General features: G+C 54.3%; 1 protein-coding gene across 1 annotated transcript in view; it reads right to left on the bottom strand.

Annotated features, from left to right (window-relative positions):
* The window catches only part of ERN2 (endoplasmic reticulum to nucleus signaling 2), a 17,877-nt gene extending 421 nt beyond the window's left edge, over window positions 1-17,456 (bottom strand). Inside the window, exons 1-21 of the mRNA XM_043560281.1 lie at window positions 17,269-17,456; window positions 15,496-15,601; window positions 15,091-15,124; window positions 14,785-14,857; window positions 11,249-11,321; window positions 11,000-11,107; window positions 10,600-10,701; window positions 9,381-9,645; window positions 7,509-7,587; window positions 7,274-7,421; window positions 7,041-7,162; window positions 6,160-6,315; window positions 5,732-5,894; window positions 3,332-3,416; window positions 2,994-3,183; window positions 2,813-2,912; window positions 2,453-2,655; window positions 1,122-1,269; window positions 905-1,032; window positions 216-339; window positions 60-127 (exon numbers count right to left, since the gene is read on the bottom strand). Coding sequence (XP_043416216.1) covers window positions 60-127; window positions 216-339; window positions 905-1,032; window positions 1,122-1,269; window positions 2,453-2,655; window positions 2,813-2,912; window positions 2,994-3,183; window positions 3,332-3,416; window positions 5,732-5,894; window positions 6,160-6,315; window positions 7,041-7,162; window positions 7,274-7,421; window positions 7,509-7,587; window positions 9,381-9,645; window positions 10,600-10,701; window positions 11,000-11,107; window positions 11,249-11,321; window positions 14,785-14,857; window positions 15,091-15,124; window positions 15,496-15,601; window positions 17,269-17,364 — 2,571 coding nt within the window. The 5' untranslated portion in view covers window positions 17,365-17,456. The remainder of the gene's footprint in view (window positions 1-59; window positions 128-215; window positions 340-904; window positions 1,033-1,121; window positions 1,270-2,452; window positions 2,656-2,812; window positions 2,913-2,993; window positions 3,184-3,331; window positions 3,417-5,731; window positions 5,895-6,159; window positions 6,316-7,040; window positions 7,163-7,273; window positions 7,422-7,508; window positions 7,588-9,380; window positions 9,646-10,599; window positions 10,702-10,999; window positions 11,108-11,248; window positions 11,322-14,784; window positions 14,858-15,090; window positions 15,125-15,495; window positions 15,602-17,268) is intronic.

The following is a 17,456-nucleotide window of genomic DNA, read 5'->3' as shown; positions in this document are numbered from 1 at the left end:
GGCTCAGCCATGACCAGTCTGCCCCGCCCCCCAGGCCCCACTCAAACCCTAGAGCACACCTTGTTCCTCATTGCACGGAGCAGGTCTCGCACCGACGTCCCCTTGTACGTCCGGAACCTTCTCAGATCTGTGGGCGGGCAACTCCTTGGCAAAGCTGCCCCCACCAGACTCCCCTCCGCCTCCCGGACCCACCCCGGGCCGAGCCTGGCCTCTACCTATCTGCAGCGGCACGGAGATGTGCGTGTGCCAGTTGCACCGGACCACCGCGGGGCCTCCCGCCTCCAGCGCCCTCACGAGGGGCCCTTGCTCAGGCTCCTTCTCCAGCCAGTCACTGACGTCCTAGGACCCCACAGAGCTCCTGAGCCTCGTGACCAGTTTCAGAGGCCAGGAGTGCCCTACAGCTTGGGGGAGCAAATCAGCAGAAGCTTCTTGGGTTAGGGTAAGGATTGGTGGCCCTTGAGTCCAGCGTCTCTGTGCCATGTCTCCATGTTACCTTCCAGGTCTTCACCAACCTGTAAGGTAGGTACTGTTGTCCCCATTTCACAGATGAGCACATTGAGGCTCCGAGGCACAGAGTTTCTTGCTCAAGGTCCCACAAGTGGGGTGGACTATCTGGGCACCCGTATAGCATAAGTGACAACTAGGCATGGGGTGTGTGTCAAGTGGGGCGGGGAGGAGGGGTGCTGGGGACCAGCAGCGGGGCCGGGAAGTCTGGTAGTGAGCAGCTGGAGTGTCCACATGGCAGCATCTAGGAGTCTAAGGTCCGAGCTTGGTTTAGAAAAGGAGCTGGGATGCCTGGAACAGGCAGACAAGTCTCTGCCCAGCCACTCTGGCTTCCCCTTCCTTATCACTCAAGACCCGGATTTGGGACTTTCTGGGGCTGTTCCCAAGATTTCCCTCTGACCTGGAAGAACTGGAGCTGCTTGGCTCTGCTCCAAAAGAAGGGGTGGGCCAGCACCTGGTGAGCAGAGGGGCGGGCCTGCGGCAAGGGGTTCAGCATGGTCTCAACCAGGTTCCGGGCAACCACCTTGTCTGTAACGGGAACCAATGAGGGATGGCTTCAGGCCTGCCCAGCCCCGTGCCCTGCTTCCTCCCTCCTCTGCCAGGCCCAGGCCCCTCACCGTGGGTCTCTTCCTCCAGGTGAGCCAGACTGGGAGCCCCTGCAAGGATGTTTGCCTGGCGGTAAAGACTCTCTCCAAACGGGTGGCTGCCGCCAGAAAGCACATAGTAGAACACGCAGCCTGCAGAGAAGATGTCCACTGCGCTTGTCTGGGGGCAGAGAGACAGACATAAGGAAGCGGTCCCTGCTTCCAGGAAGCCTCCCTGGTTCAAGTCTCCCGTGGGCTGATACAGTAGCCAGGGCTTTGGTTCAGACTAGAACTCCAGTGTGCGTCCTGAGCGCCATTTCCTTGGCCTGGGATCTCCTCCCCTCTGCGCCGTTGGAAGGGGCCCATGGTTTTCATCCAAAACCTTTGCCCTACTGAGCCACTGGTGCAGGTGTCCAAGCTGTGTTCCTCCAGGTCTAGCAGGTAACAGGAGTGAAGCTGGCCAGGCATGAGGCAATGAAGTGGCACCTGCCCTCCCAGTGGTGACAGCCGGACTTCACTCCAGCTGCCTGCCTCCAGGGGACTCTTCCCTGGTGACAGAGCTTTGATTTTCCAAGAGGATCCCGAAATCCAGATTGTAACGTGGAATTTCTCAAGTTAAAATACTGGCCGCTAATAAAATCTGTACGGGCTTATAACATCAGTCCCTTGGGCCTCCAGGTGCCCACCTCCTGCTTTCTCTGGACTCAGGTGTGGCTTTGCCTAGTGCCTGACCATTCCTGTTAACTCCCATCTGTGTGCATGGCTTCATATTTCACTTGCACACTGACAGCTCAAAACTCCGTAAGCCTGGAGTCTCAGACTCCCGCGTCTCTGGAAGTCAGACACTGCTCTGGGCTTCAACTGTATTCGCTCATCTGGTGCTCCCCAAACCCTTGACACCAGTGGCTCTCTCTGGCTACCCATTAGAACACCTGGGGCCCTACTCCAGGCTGATCGGGTCAGAATCACAGCATATGAGCTCTGGGCATCTGACTTTTCAGAGTTGCCCAGTGATTCTGCAGCCCAGTGCGGACTGAAAACCCTTTTCCAGCTCAGGATTTCTCAACCCTGGTACTATTGACACCTGGGGGCGGATAATTGTCATGGGGGGCTGTCCTGTGCATTGTAGGGTGTTTAGGCCTCTAGCCCACCCAATGCCAGTAGCAAGCCCCGATTCCGTGGCCATGTATGACAACCAAGAATGTCTCCAAACATTGCCCAATGTCCCCTGGGCAGTGAAACAGTCCTTGGTTGAGAACTGCTCCTCTAGGTCAGAAGGGATGAACTGTGCCCACTTTACAGATGAAGAAACAAGCTTGGCCATATCTGGAGAGGCACGCGGCCAGGGAGGGGGGAGGACTCACAGGGCTGTCGGTGGGCAGCAGTTGTAGGAGCTCGGGTGCCATCCAGCCTTCCGTGCCGGGAATGCCCGAGCGGAGGCTGAAGCTGCAGCGGCCAACAGGCAGCTTTTTGCAGAGGCCAAAGTCTGAGAGCACCACCCTGCCTCTGCCCTCAGGGCCGTCAGGCCCCGCGATGAGGACGTTGGCCGGCTTCAGATCCCTGTGCACTGAGAACAGAGCAGAGCTGAGCGCTGGCTGTAGGGAAGGCGGGGCCAGGGGTGGGGAAGGCGGGGCCAGGGGTGGGGAAGGCGGGGCCAGGGGTGGGGAAGGCGGGGCCAGGGGTGGGGGGCGGGGCCTGGGATGGAGGGCGGGGGCGGGGCATACCGATGTGTAGGGAATGCAGGTGGGCCAGGCCGGACATCAGCTGCTGCAGCGCCTCCCCGGGCTCCAGGCCCCAGCGCTCCAGCTCAGGGTTTTCCACGTACTGAGGGGGTGAGGGACAGAGAGTCACTCTGCAACCCGGGACCCTACCAGCGCCCCACCGCCCCTCCGAGCTCTGGCTCACCTCCTGCAAGGAGGCCTGGCAGAGCTCCAGGGCGATGTAGTGGAACTGGGGTTCCCGCTCGGTACAAAAGTAGCGGAGCACATTGGGGTGCCTGTCCGACTCCTGCAGCAGCTGGACCTCCCTCCGGACCAGGCCGAAGCATTCACGGAGCAGCCGCTTGACAGCCACGGCCCGGCCCTCCAACTGGCCCCTGGGAGGTTCAGAGAGGGAAGACGAAGGAAAAAACTCCCGCCTGCACCCACCTCGGGGAGCCTTGGGAAAGCATGGCTCCTCGAGGGACAGTAGCCAAAAGTGCCGCGACAGCCACACCTTCAGCCCAGCTCCTGACTGCCACTCACCGGAAAACGAACGTCCCGCCTGCCCCGCGGCCCAGCACGTCCTTGGGGTTGAAGGAAATCTTGCCCACCACGGTGAGCTGCTCAGCTAGCGGAGAAGAAGGCGCAGTGTCAGGGAGCTCTGCTCCGCCCACAGCCTCCCCTCTCCTCAGTCCAGTCCCTCCCGCTGCCTCCACGCCCAGCCTGGGGCTGCCACTTCCTCTTTGTACATCCTTGGCAACTTAACCCCTGTGCCCTTGGTTTTCTCATGTGTAAAGTGGGACTCGTGTTGACGATCCCACACACATTACTGTGGATTAAATGAATGTGTGGGAGGAGGGTGGTGGTGAGGGCTGATAGATTACCCTCCTTATCATCCTCCCTCATTCGTTGCTGCCCAGATTTCTTTCTTTACTTCCTCTGCCAGGATTCCCACCCACCCACCCCACCCCACTCTTGCCAGTTATAATAAACCCTTTTCACTGAGGAACTGGCTTTAAACAGTTGGCAGCATAGTAAGGGTGAGTGCCGTCCCAGGAGAGACTGCCCCCAACGGGAGGGGGCAGCAGTGAGCATTCAGATGCTAAGCTGTCCCAGAGTTGTCCCTGTCCTAGGGTGGCAGGGAGCCCCTGGAATGCCTTGGTTTCCTCTTAAGGATGAGGTTGGCTCAGGCAGGCAGAGAGTTGTGGTCTTGAACAGTTACACTCTTCCCTTTGGGTAGCTCGCGAGAGACCCTTCACAGTGACCCAGGCATGGCTATGCCCTGCTCAGCCCCAAGGGACACCATTCATACAATTCAACGTATACGGTGCCCCAAGAGTTGTGCGATGCAGTGGCCCTGAGAACACTCTACTCAGGAAGTGCTGCCCGCTTCGGTCTCTGCAATTAGCTCCAGGAAAAGCAAATGAAAAGTAGCATAAGGATCAGTGAGAAGGGTACCAAGCTGTCCCTCAGGATTGCTCTGGATTATTTTGGTAAAAATTCACTCCCATCTGTTGGCAAGATGTGGGCAGGAACCTAAATTTGTAGACCCTGGACTCTCGGGAGTGATGGTCTCAGGGCCTGGAAGCACAGGTAAGAGCGGGCCCATTTCTGGCAGCTCAGAAGGCAGGGCTCTAAGGGACTGTGGTCATGAAGGCTGATGAAGGACAATGACAAAGAGGAACGCTTTGGTGAGAAGCATCCTGGGAAAAGATGGAGTCTGGCCTGTCTGGGGAAAGCTGGAGTCCGAAGACCCAAGGAGTTGAGGGATTCTGGGTGCACTGGGTGGATATTATGTGGACCCTCCAGAGCCAGTGAAATGACAAGAACAGTAACCCCTCAGGGCTCAGGCAACTTTGCAGTGAGCACCTTCTGACAGAGCAGACCCCTCAGGAAGGGGAGCAGTTCTGTCTCAGCAAAGGCAGGGTGAACACAGGAGTGGACGCAGGGAGCAGCACTGAAGCGTCAGGCCAAGCGTGGGTGGGGCTGGGGGAGCTTCAGCTAGAGTTAAGGGGGCAGCAGAGTGGCTCCAAGGCGTGAGGTAGTGGTTTGGGCAGTGACCAGGAGGTAGCAGCGAGCAGCTCATGCTAAGGACTGAAGGCCAGTCCAGCCTGGAGCCCAAGAAGCAGGAGAAATAGCCCAGACTGAACAACAAAAGCATGTGAAATCCCCCTTGGGGCATCCCACAGATGCCAGCTTGAAATTAAATGGACAAAAGAGAAGAGAAGTGTTTAAAAGTCCTAGGGGGCACCTGGGTGGCTCAGTCAGTTAAGCGTCGGACTGCAGCTCAGGTCATCATCTCATGGTTTGTGAGTTCGAGCCCCACAGCAGGCTCTCTGCTGTTGGATCCTCTGTCTCCCTCTCTCTCTGCCTCTCTCCTGCGTGTGCTCTCTTTCTCTCTCTCAAAAATGCTAAACATTTAAAAAATATAAAAATACTGGCTCACACCTTTAAAAAGAAAACCTAAAAAAAATTAAAAAGCCCTAAAGAGAGGGAAAAGAACAAAATGATAGTAATTTACTATTACTGTTACCAAATATGACGTCAAACTAACCCAAATGTTGTTAACATCACCTAGGAGTGATTTAATCATAATAATGCTGGTAGCCTCTCACAGTGAGGTGGGTGTTATTTTTCCTATTTGACAGATGAGAAAATCAAAGCTCAGAGGAGGAAAGAAAGCAACCTAAGTTAACCGATAGTGGGGTTTGATCTATACCCAGTTTTATGTGCATCCAGAGTCCTTGAAAATAATGATAAAAAATGATGGCAGATATGTCTCCAGTGCTTAACTGCATAGAAGGCTGGATTGGAAATATTCTCTTAACTCACTTGGGCTTAACCACCATACTGTAATGGCTTCTACTAACCAACTTGAAAGCTAAATCCGTCCCCTTTTTTCTCTGTCCCTGACTCTGCCCTTTACTGTTCACTTAGGCTTACCTTCTGGGTCTTCGACTACCTGGGCTTGCTCTGAGGGGCTTCGAAGGCCATTCTGGCTCTGTGGGGTGGCCCCTGGTGGCTGGGGCTGAGCATGCTGTGTGATGTGAGGAGGGTCTGCAGGTGCCAGGAGGGCCTGCTGCTGCTTCTCCACCAGCTGCTGCTGCTGACATACAGGGCCGAAGAGGGCTCAGCCTTGGCCAGGCCCTGCCCCGTGAGGGGCCCCGCGGCGGTGCCTGAGACAGCCTGGCATGGGACCGTGAACATACAGAACACAGTAGTGGGGGCTCAAGGAGCTGCTGGGAGGAAGGCAGGGGGCAGAATGGGAGCTGGGTGAGGGAGAGAGCTGCTGAGTGGTCTTGGAGAGAAGGAGCAGAATTCCCCCTAGGAAGACCCTACGACGCACCTGAGGTCAGGGGCAACGGGCTTACCTGCCTCATTAGGAAGATAATCCACCCTCCCAGGAGGACAGCAGTGAGGCTAGCTGCCAATAGGTCTTGGGGTCCCAGCCCTGGATACAGTTCTGGGGTTTTCTCTTCAGGATGCAGCTCCGGGCTCCAAGGCTTCTCACGGCTCAGGCTCAGGAGCTGAGGACAAAAGAACACTCTTAGCACGCTCACCCAATGTGGAACCCCTACCCTTCTTCATCACTCAGGACAGGGCTGCTGGGCTTAGTTCTGGGCTTAGTTGACGGGGGCAGGGAGTAATTAGGCCACATGGTGGGAAACATGGTGCTGTCCGTGGTGCTGAAACATCATTGTGTCCCCGGAGCGTGGTCTTCAAAACCCAGCTGATTAACAGCCTGTCCTGGGACATCACTAAAAAATACAGATTAGTCTTGGAGAATCACCAAGAAATTCAGATATCCATCTCCGAAGATTCTGATTCAGTGGGGCTTGAGCAGGCTCCCATGTAATTCTGATGAGCAACCAGAACTTGAGAATTACTGCTCCAGGTCATGGCTGTTCTAACCTTGAACTACTAGTGATTCTTGCCCCAACCCTCTCCCAGGAGAGCATGCTTTTACAGGTTTTCTGTTTACATTTTCTCACTTGATAAATATTTTGTAATTTTTACACTGAAGAAGAATTAAAACTGTGATCCATATTTTACAGCTTAGATATCCTTTGACCCTTCTTATACCTTTCTGGCAATAACACCATATGTGTCTGTCTTTCTTCCAGGAAATTGCATGGGATCAACTGACCCACCTTCAAATGTTATTCCTAGTAGGCTGAGGAAAAGGTCCATTGGATGACCTCCCAACATGCCAAGTCTCCCCTCCCATGCCCTCTGCCCTGCTAGCGCTGACCTCCGGGAAGAGGGCTGGAGGCTGCGTGCTCTCTGAGAGTCTGTTCTCAACAGTGCCACTCCTTGGGGTGGGATGTACCCTCAGCATGGTGGTATGCAGGACTGGGGGCGGTTCGTGGTGTCCTAAGAAGCAGAGCAAAAGTCAGCTGGCTGAAGGTAACCTCAGCCTTCCAGCTCAGGAGCTGGGCTCATAGATCCTTCATCTACTCCAAACCTGAGCCAGAAGAATCTCACCAATGAGCAGCCACTGGCTAGGGAGGGCCACACTGCCTGAGGGGTATCTGACAGCCGTGCTAGGTGAGCCCTCTCGCTCGCCTGAGACTTGGAGTGTCACTTCATCTGTGGTGGGGCCATCCATGGGGGCCAGGGTCAGTCCTCGAGGCTATGGCAGAAGATAGAGAGTCATGAGCGAGGGCACTCCTTTCCTGCTGCATCCCCTTCTTCCAGCCCATCAGAGACCCCTTCTCACCACTAGCGCCACCCCTGTGTGAACCAGTGCTTTAGAAACATAGAAGCCAGTTTCATCCTTCCCCACGTACAGTGTCATCCTAATGAGGGAGAAGAAAAAAGGGAGAAGGATGAGTGATTCTGGTGAGTCATTTCAGTTACCACTATACTGGTGTCTTTGTCATGTCCCCTCCCACACAGACTCTGGGCTTAGCTATATGACTTGCTTTGGATAAGGAGACAAAAGCAAATGTGACACAAGCAGAGGCTTGAGAAGTGTTTGTGCTTTGGGGCTTGTCCTCCCATGTTGTTCTCTGGAACCCTGAGACCACCATGTGAGAAAACCCAGGATAGCCTGCTGGGGCATGAGAGACCGCGTTTGACACCCCCCAGGCTAAACAGCCCACTAACTATGATATAGGTGAGAGGCACCAACCCAAACTACCCAGGCTCAGCCAAACCACCAGCTGACTGCAGATACTAAGATGGCTCAGATCAGAAAACCACTCAGCTAACCCACAGCCTCTTGAAAAATAATAAATGTTCATTGTTTTTTAAGCTGTAAGCTTTGGGAGTGCTTTGTTATGCAGCAAAAGCTAACTGATACAAGCTCTATAGTCATGGTTTCTAAATCTGTGTCTGGCCCAGACCTCTTTCAAGAGCTCAGTTCTCTAAATCTGAACTCGTCACTTCATTCCTTACCACCTCCTCCTCTTCTTCCTCTAGTGCTCCCTACCTCTGAAAACAATAGCATCCATGTGCTTCTAGAAACCTGAACATGACCCTTGAGTCCTTGCTCACAATCACCAAACTCCCTGATCACCAAATTCTTACTGTTTTTCCCTCTTCATATCTCTTCTTTCCACTTTTTCCCATCTCTATTGTTTCCATAGCCCAGAAGGTCTTTATCTCATGCCTGAACTAACACAATATTCTATATGTGTGTCCTTCCTCACTACACAGCTCTAAGATATTCTTCACACTGCAGCCAGAGTTGTCTTTCTAAAATGAAAAGATGATCAAATTACTTCTTTGCTTAAAACCCTCCAATGACTTTTCCTTAGCCTTAGGAGAAAATGTACAAACCATTTAAATGATCCTACCAGATCCCTGCTTAACACTGCTCAGATCTATGCTCCAGGCTTATTTAATTTCTGTTCCCTGGCTGCAATGCTCTTTCTCTTATTTTCTATTCATCCTTCAGTTTTCAATGTATATGTCCTTTCCTCCAGGAAGCTTTCCATGACTGCCTCTTGTCCCTGGTCTCAATGTAGGTACCCTTCCTATACATTCCTATGGCAAATCTATACCTCTGTTATTCTCTATCATACCATATTATAATTGCCCTCTTACACACTTGTTTCCCCCACTAGACTCAGATTTCTATAGGTGGGAACACTGGAAGTATTATTATACTTCCAGAGTCTAACAAGTGATTGGTACACAGTAAGTGCTCAATTATTATTTGTGTAATGAACTGAAAGAGTAAAGAACTGAATTAATAGATAACCCCTGATTTTACCAGTCTGTCTCTTTATTTCCTAAGATGGGAACTCTAGGGTATTCGGTACTATAAGTAAGAATAATAGTCTTTAACAGTTAAGGCATTGCACCTACCAAGCAGAACAGTCTCCATCTGTATGCTGGAGTGGAGACCTGGAGGCCCCCTCTAGGCTAGATTGTACCCAGAAGTCGCTGAATAGCAGGGCTATCCAGAAGGTCCTGGGGGCACTTGGGTGGGTGGGGTGGGGGGTGATACTGGGCACTGGTTATTTATCAATCAGTTTGGTAAATAACCAGTTTGAACCAGCTGGTTCAGCTGTACAAGTGTGTCATCCTCAAACATCACACCTGTCCAGAGGGCTCCTCCCCGGTCCCAGGGATGGGCACCTACAGAAGCTGGGTGTCCAAGGCGGAGAAGTAGGTAGCCGTGTCCTGGGTGCCTGAGGCAGGCAGTCGGATGTGGCCCCAGCGGAGGGCGAGGAAATGCAAGGTGTCCCGAGCCAGCGTGAGATGGGGCAGCTGACGCAGGCTGTCCTGGTACCAGGTGTAGATTCCCATCACGGGCATGCCCAAGTCCTGTGTCCACAGCACCGCCCCACTTCCTGGGTCCACGGTTAGCAGCAGGCCCATCCCACAGGATGCCAGGTGGCTCATGTCTGCCAAGAAAGACAGCTGGGGAGATATGGCCAGGGAGCTTGGATGTGAGGCACCTCAGAGCATCTTGGGGTGGGGAAGCTGCCCGAGGTAGGCCATCAGGAGGGCCACTCAGGTGTGTGGGGGCCAGGTGAGATCATCTGGAGGCTTATGAGGACATGGGAAGGTCAGTCACATTTCACTGGGTTGCTTTGATCAGTCAGGGGACTAGTCAGGGTCAACTGGAGAGCTGTGTAGAATGGAAGGCTCCGTCAGGGTCGTCCAAAGGTGACTTAAGGTGTGTGAATCAGTCCAGGTCACTTGAGAGAGGTCACTTAGGATGTGGGGTAGTCAGCCATAGTCTGATTGACAACATATCACCCAGGAGAGGTCAATCAGGGTGGCCTAGAGGCATGTGGGTCACTTGGGAGCCATTTAGAGTGTGAAGGGGTTAGTCAGGGGCCCTGGGAGAGTGTCTGTTGTGATGTTCATGTGTATCTGCTTGGGTTCTCATGCAAAACGATGAAGTCAGGGTACAAGGAGTAGCTTAGGGGCACCTGTAAGGTCACTCAGGCAACTGGGTAGGACAGTCATAATATCAAGGGAGTGGTCAGAATTACCTGAGAGGGGTTAATCTTGGGGGAGATCACTTAGAGTCATCTCTCAGGGGTCATTCAACATTGGGGGTCAGTTAGGACACGTGGGGACTCCTCAGAGTGTTTGAGGGTTGCTTGGGTCACTCAGGACAAAGGGAGTCACCCAGAGTTACCTGGCTCAGCTCATTGGGAATATGGAGGAACTAGGATGTTAAGGATCGCTCAGTGGGGGTCAGGCTGGGCGTTAAGGGGTTCACTTAGGGTCACCCATCAAGGGTGTGTCATTCAGAATGTGGTGGGACTTGGTCGTGGATGCCACTCAGAGTCCCCTGAGTTGGGGACCTTGCTCCAAGGTTGGAGCCAGAGAAAGGGGACACTCACATTTCCCAGGCAAGCCATCCATGGGGGGTGCCGAGTAGCGGCGGTAGGTGGTGTTCCAGCGCAGGGCCGGGGACTTGGGGTCATGCATGGTGACCGTGTACTCTGCGAGGGCCCAGAAGCAGGGTTACCAGGGGTACCCACGTGAGAGTCCTCCCCCGCCCCCAGCCCCAGGGAGTACTATCTGGCACCCGTCCTGGAGGCCAGAGTCTGTGAGCATCACAGGATGTTTGGGTTACTGCTGTGTCCTCAGCTCCTTGTTTAGCACTCAGTGAAATGGTTGTCGACTAAAGATTGACTGACTGGCCTGGATTCAACTTGGACAGCCAACAGCCAGGCCTGGGCAGCACAAAGGAGGGGGCCGGACGCCCACAGCTTGGGGAGCAGCTGGGGCCTGACTCACGTGTTCGGCCGATGTAGAGGCGGGGGGTAGAGGGACCCTCTGTGGTCAGCGTCATCTGCGTCTCTCCCGACTCAGGGTCCACCACAAACCAGGCATCCTGCTTCCGGCCTGTGGAGGTGGAAGGCGTGCCAGCCCTCAGGATGGCCTGGGACAGGCTGTGCAGCCCGGCTGTCCTATGCCCAGCTGGCCCACCGTGACTAGGTCCCCGTCCCTGCCGGACCTGGACCCGCAGGCTGGAGAGATGCTTACCCGTGTAGAAGACGCCATCAGAGCTGCGACACGGGGAGGCATGAACCAGCTCGGGGATGGTAAACGGCAGCCTCTGAGAGGGAGAGTTTCCGGGAAGGAGAAAGAGCAGAAAAACACATACGACCTACTCACTAGGTACAATTATTTGAATCTTCCTTTCCCAGAGAGGGTAAGTAACTCGGCTATTGTCACACGGCTGGTAAACGGCAGAGCCAGGCCTTAGACCCAGGTGATCAGTTTTCGGAGCCAGCACACTTAACCACTTTGCTACTCAGCCTATTGAGCTGGGGAAATCCCCCGCTCCTTCCCGAGATGCCACCTGATGGATCCGGCCTGACATCCTCCTCTAAACAGCTGCAGGGACCTCAGGGCCTCAAGGGCCAGGACGGCCTCAGAGAAGCTGAGGATCGGTTCCAGACTAAAGGACATCCAAGAGACATGATGACCAAACACAGCAGGTGATCCTGGGTCCGATTCTGGATGAGGAAAACAATAAAGGACACCAGTGGGACACTTGAAAAACTACCATGGACTGTGGATTGGATAATACTATCGCATCCACGTTAAATTTCCTGCTTTTGATCATTTATACTCATCCTTAGGAATACGTAGTCCCCCTTGAGGGGTGAAGAGGCAGGTCTGCAACTCATTCACAAACAGTTCAGAAACAGAAATTGCATAGGGGCGCCTGGCTGGCTCAGGTGGTGGAGCACGGGACTCTTGATCTTAAGATTGTAAGTTCGAGCCCCACCTTGGGTGTAGAGATTACTTTAATTTTTTTTTAATTTAAAAAAAGAAAGTGTGTATATACCTTGTCTATCTATCACCTATCCATTAAGGAAGAATGATAAAGCAAAGGTAATAAGATGTTAAAAATTGATGAATCTGTGTAAAGGGAATAAAGAATGTCTTTGTACTATTCTTGCATTTTTCTTTCTGATGTTATTTGTTTATTTTTGAGAGACAGAAGCACAAGTGGGGGAGGGGCAGAGAGAGAGAGGGAGACACAGAACCCAAAGCAGGCTCCAGGCTCTGAGCCATCAGCACAAAGCCTGAGACAGGGCTCAAACTCACGAACCATGAGGTCACGACCTGAACCAAAGGTGGACACTTAACCGACTGAGCCACCCAGGTGCCCCATTTCTTTCTTTTTTTAAGTTTTTTTTTTTGAGAGAGAGAGCGAGCGCAGGGGAGGGGGAGAGAGAGAGAAAGAGAGAGAGTCTCAAGCAAGCTCCACACTGTCAGCACAGAGCCCAATGAAGGGCTCAAACTCACGTGAGATCATGAGCTGAGCAGAGATCAGGAGTCAGACGCTGAAACCAACTGAGCCACCCAGGCGCCCTGCATTTTTCTCTCTTATGTTGGAAATTGTATCAAAATGAAAAAAATCCCCAAACTCCACATACAGAACTGTCGCCACTCGAAGCACACTCTAGGACTGAGGGCAAGAGAAGCCGGGCTTCCCAGGGGCGTAGTCAGCACCGACAACAAAAGGAGTCATTTACAACCCGTAATTGGTAGGCACAGCTCGTGCTGTGATAAGAAAGCACAAGTGGAACTACCTAATGTGGGGGACTGAAGAAAGATCGCTGGAAAGAGTTCATTCATTCATTCAACGATTTAATGAGCACCTATTATTAGCCAGGTGCCAGGACCAGTAGTAACGGAGACTGACAAAGTTCCTTCCTGCGTAGAGTTACATCTCTGGCATGTGGAAGGGAGAGATAATAAACAACAAAATACATAACGTAACACCGAGTAATGATAAATGCCACAAAAAAAGAAAAAAAACAACTTACTGAACTGGGATAGAGTGGTTTGAGATGCTATTTTAAAGATTTTTTAAATGTTTATTATTTTAGAGAGAGAGCAGGGGAAGTGCAGAGAGAACCCCGAGTGGGCAACGCGCTGACAGCAGAGAGCCTGATGCAGGGCTCGAACTCATCAACTACGACATCATGACCTGAGCGGAAGTTGGTCACTCGACCACGCAGGCACCCCTTGAGATGCTATTTCAGAGCAGCGGGCCAGGGTAGTGAGAACCCAAGCCGAGCGAGGAGGTGAGCCATAAGGTCACGTGCAGGAAGAGCTCTGAGTGGAGGGATGGCCCCGGTGTAGAGGCCCTGGGCAGGGAGAACTACCGATTGGCATACCTGAGAAACAGCAAGAAGGCCAGCGAACCTGGGAGGGTGGGGGTAGAGAAAGGAAGAGTGGCCGGAAGTGAGGGCGGCTGGCTGTAAGGTCACAGGCTGGGAAAGAGCTTGGACTTTAAATTGGAGTTGGAAGATTGGCTGGGGGATGAGGAACACTTCTCACAAATATTCTGGTTCTTCTTCTGGGATTGTCCTTCTTTCCTGCTTAAAGTACACGCGGCCATGACTTGCTTTAGCCAATGGGAACGGAGCAGAAGAGACACGTGTTGCTCCTGCATGGACACCGTAAGAGCCAATGTCCCCGCTCCCCCTGGGCTTAGGGCTGATAACGGCCCCCCCACTTTTATGGGCCACGGGATACTGCACGGGGCCCCGTGGCTTCCCACACTCTGTCTGCACCTTTGTAAGTCAATCCTTTAATAGCACGTCCTCGAGCTAACCTGTTGGAATGTGCTGTTTGCTGCTGGGACCTCGCCTGACTTCCGTGCTAACATCGCTTGTCAACTCAGCTTCCTACACGTACTTGAGACCTTTCTGGCAGCCTTCCTATGGCACAAAGTTCTGACACAGCACATTCCGCCCCGTTCCTTGTGACAAATCCAGAGTCGCGTTCAACAGCCCCCATAGGCGTCCTGATGTGGAAGGCAGCCGAAATGGCCGCAAGTTCCTCTTCTCCCCTCTGTGCACGCCCCTTTGCGACTTTTCAGCAACTCCCCCAAACAACTGGAGTCTATTTCTTCACCGCTTGACTCTGAGCTCGGCCACTGGACTTGCTTTGGCTAATGAGACATCAGAGAATGCGATACAAGCATAGTTGGGCAAGTGCTTGTGCACAGGCCTGGCCTTCTCTTTGGCTCCCTTGTTGCTAACACGTGGACAAGCCCAGGCTCACCTGACAAGGATGAGGGACACGTGGCCCAGCGGCCCCTCTCAAAAGCCAGCCAACCACCAACCGTCGGCACGACAACCATCCAGCGGACCAGGAGGTGGCCACAGAGGCTTGAGCAAGCTTAGTCAAGACCACCTGCTCAGTCCAGCCTGAAGTGCCACCCCCCGAATTGTGGGGTAAATAAGTGGCTGGCATTTTCAGCCACTGGGTTTTGGGGTAGCTATTCACTTGGCAAAACTAAATGAGTTATTTCCCCCCTTGAAGCCCCCACAGTCCTGGAGAAGCCCCTGGGACACCCTCAGAGGCCCGACAGCCTGCTCTGTAGACGGCTCGAACCACCACACCACCCCCTTTCAGCAGGTCCCTCCGGACAGCCTTCCCATAATGCACCCAGAGCCTCTGCAGGGCACACAGATGCTGACCATTTGGCGCCCCCTGCTCTGGATAACGGAAACCCGGGCCTTCTCCCATCCCAAGCACTGTAGGAAACATACCATCAATCCCTGCTGTTTCTGGGTCCCCAAGACGTATAGGCTGCCATCGGCTGGGTCTGAGAGAAAGGCTGTCCTGTGGGGCAGAGAGGAACAGGGGGAGGGTTAGGCTCATGCCCCCTGGTTTCCTGAAGGCCCCCTTTGCCGCCATCTTCCCTAGCTAGTAGGAGGCGCCACACAGCTCCAGATCCAAACCTCTTCCCTTCCTTCCAACATGCCCCTACCCCCGGCCCGCCGAACCCCCTCCAGACAACTGTGGCCTCCCCATCTCCCGATGCCCCCTCCTTCAAAGACCGCAGGTTCACTTACTCGGTGACATACATTGGCCCTTGGAGGATGGGATCTGTGGGCACAGGGACATGAAGTATGAGTAACCCCCTCCATACCGCCCGCTGACAAGCACAGCTCAAATTCACGGGGTGCTTACTGTGGGCCAGGCACTGAGCCACTCACTTGACATGCGTGTAATTTAATCCTCCCGAGAACTCTGTGAAGTAGGGTCATTACCCTTGGCCCCATTTTACAGGTAAGGACATTGAGGCTGGGAGGGGCGAAGTGACTTTCCCAAGGCCGTGCAGCTGGGAAGTGGTGCAGCTGCCTGCAGAGACTGGCTTGTTGGAGCCTCGACCCCAGGCACTTATCTTCCATGCACGGTGACCCCCCCAGCCCCCAACTCAGGGTCCAAGGAAGGAAGAATGACTGCCCCTTGCTCACCATCCTTCAGCGTCCACTTCAAGTCCCCCGTCTGCTTGCTCAGTGCGTGGAGACTTCCATCCAGGGTGGACACCAGCAGGAGGCTCTCTGGCCTGAGGCTCTGGACCTGAAGTGGGAAACAAAGTCACCTTCTCCGAGGAGCCTGGGGGCACCCCTTGTCCTCACTGCATGCAAGGCTGGCTGTGACTCCCCTTCTCGCGGGGGGCGGGGGGCAGACAAAGAAGGAAGCAGGACTGGGGAAGCTGCTGGCTGCCCCCATTGATCTCCTTGACCCTAGAGAGGGGTTACAGTGGGAACTCGGGGGTGGGGGGTGAGGTGGCTCCCACAGTGTCTAAAATCTGTCCTCTTCCCCACCCCTCAATTCTTCCTGGTTTTCCAAAGAAGACGGAAGGCCTTTACGAAAGGACTTCACAGTCTCCCTACGAGATGGGTGCTATTCTCCCCAGCGCCGGGGAGACCGAGGCTCATGCCGGTTAGGTAATTAGCCTAAAAGCACGTGGAACGGCTGCTGGCATCTCTCTGATACCTGCAACCTTTTCCTCCTTTGCCACACTGTGGCTTTTCTTGGGGTGACCCCCCCCAACCGGCCCAGCTGCTTTTGGTGCCAGGCTCCAGGGGTCCTGTGGACCAAGGCTCAGGGTGGCCAAGGGAGGGAGGGCCAGAGCTGCCCTTGCATCTGGCCTCCACTGGGCTAACTCACCTGCTCTAGCCCCTCCTTGAGCAAACAGGGTGAGGCTGAGCTCCTAGCAGGAACCCTAACATCCGGGTGGCCCCGCCGCACCCTTGCAAACGCCACATCCTGCTCCAGGACCCTCAGGTTTGGAGCTGAGCCAACGGTCTTGGTGGAGGGGTAGCAAACAGCCTCTTGGCCCCTCTCTTCTCCCAGCCTGCTTTGCGCTCTGAGAAGAAGCTGCAGGCTGATTGCCCACAGCTGAGTGGCTTGACCATCAATGTGTTTACAAATGTGTTTTTAATTAGCGACCAATTTTTAAAATTGGAGAGGTTTCACTTTCAAAAATCTGAATTTCTAATTTGTCTCATTTCCAGTCTTTCTAAATTTTCTGGAGAGACCTGTTGCGGCCACACCCGGCTCACATTCCTACTTGGCAACCAAGGGTGGACCCAGAGCTGGAAGCAGGACAGTAGAATGGCTCGAACAGCCACCTGCATGATCCAGTTAGTGGTCCTGGGGGCTTCAGGCCCGACGAGTGGATTCTAGCCTGGGTGCCTTTGCCCACTCCAGGCATTTCTGTAAAACCGGACTCTTACCTCCTAGCGGGCTGGACCCGATTCCCACACCTCCTACTTATTTATCCCAGAGGTTCTGAGCCCAGGGTCCAGTCGTGGTTTGGGAGAACGACTGTGAGTCGCCTGAATTTGTAAAACTGGGTATGTGGGCGCATTTCTAGACAGAGGACCCTTAAGTTGATCCCACGTCCCAGCCCGCATCCCAGGACTTTTAGGAGGCCAAGCAACGCCCCCCCCCCCCCCCCCCGCCTCCGCCCCCAGGCTATTCTCTCCACCTGCACCCCCATGCTGCAGGAGGGGCGGCTGTTCCCTCCACCAGCGCCTTTCCACGCTGGCCCATCTCTCCAATCAGGTGTTCGCGGGGGCAAAGGCAACCCCCCACAGCTAGGAGGTTTTTCCTGGCAGGGTCCAACTTGGAGCCACCTGGACCCGGAGGAGGGCAAGGCGGCCCCTGTTGCTCCGCTGTGCGCCAACCCCTCCCCCCGCCCCTGACCTAGGAGACTCTGCGGCCGCCCCACTTCTCACCTGGAGCCCCGGCGTCCGGAGTAGCGCGGCGAGCTGGAGCAGGAGCCCGAGGTGGAGCGGGGGCCAACGGCCGCATCCCTGGGTCCCACTCGCCATAGCCGGTCCCTCAGTGCCTCCAGGGGACAGCACGGCCCCGCCTGGCCCGGAGGAGACTCCGCCCAGGGCTGGGCCCCTTGGGTACACAGAGG

Source organism: Prionailurus bengalensis, chromosome E3 (assembly GCF_016509475.1).
Source record: "Prionailurus bengalensis isolate Pbe53 chromosome E3, Fcat_Pben_1.1_paternal_pri, whole genome shotgun sequence".
In the NCBI taxonomy this organism is placed as follows: domain Eukaryota; kingdom Metazoa; phylum Chordata; class Mammalia; order Carnivora; family Felidae; genus Prionailurus; species Prionailurus bengalensis.
This window is presented reverse-complemented; position numbering and strand designations above follow the sequence as displayed.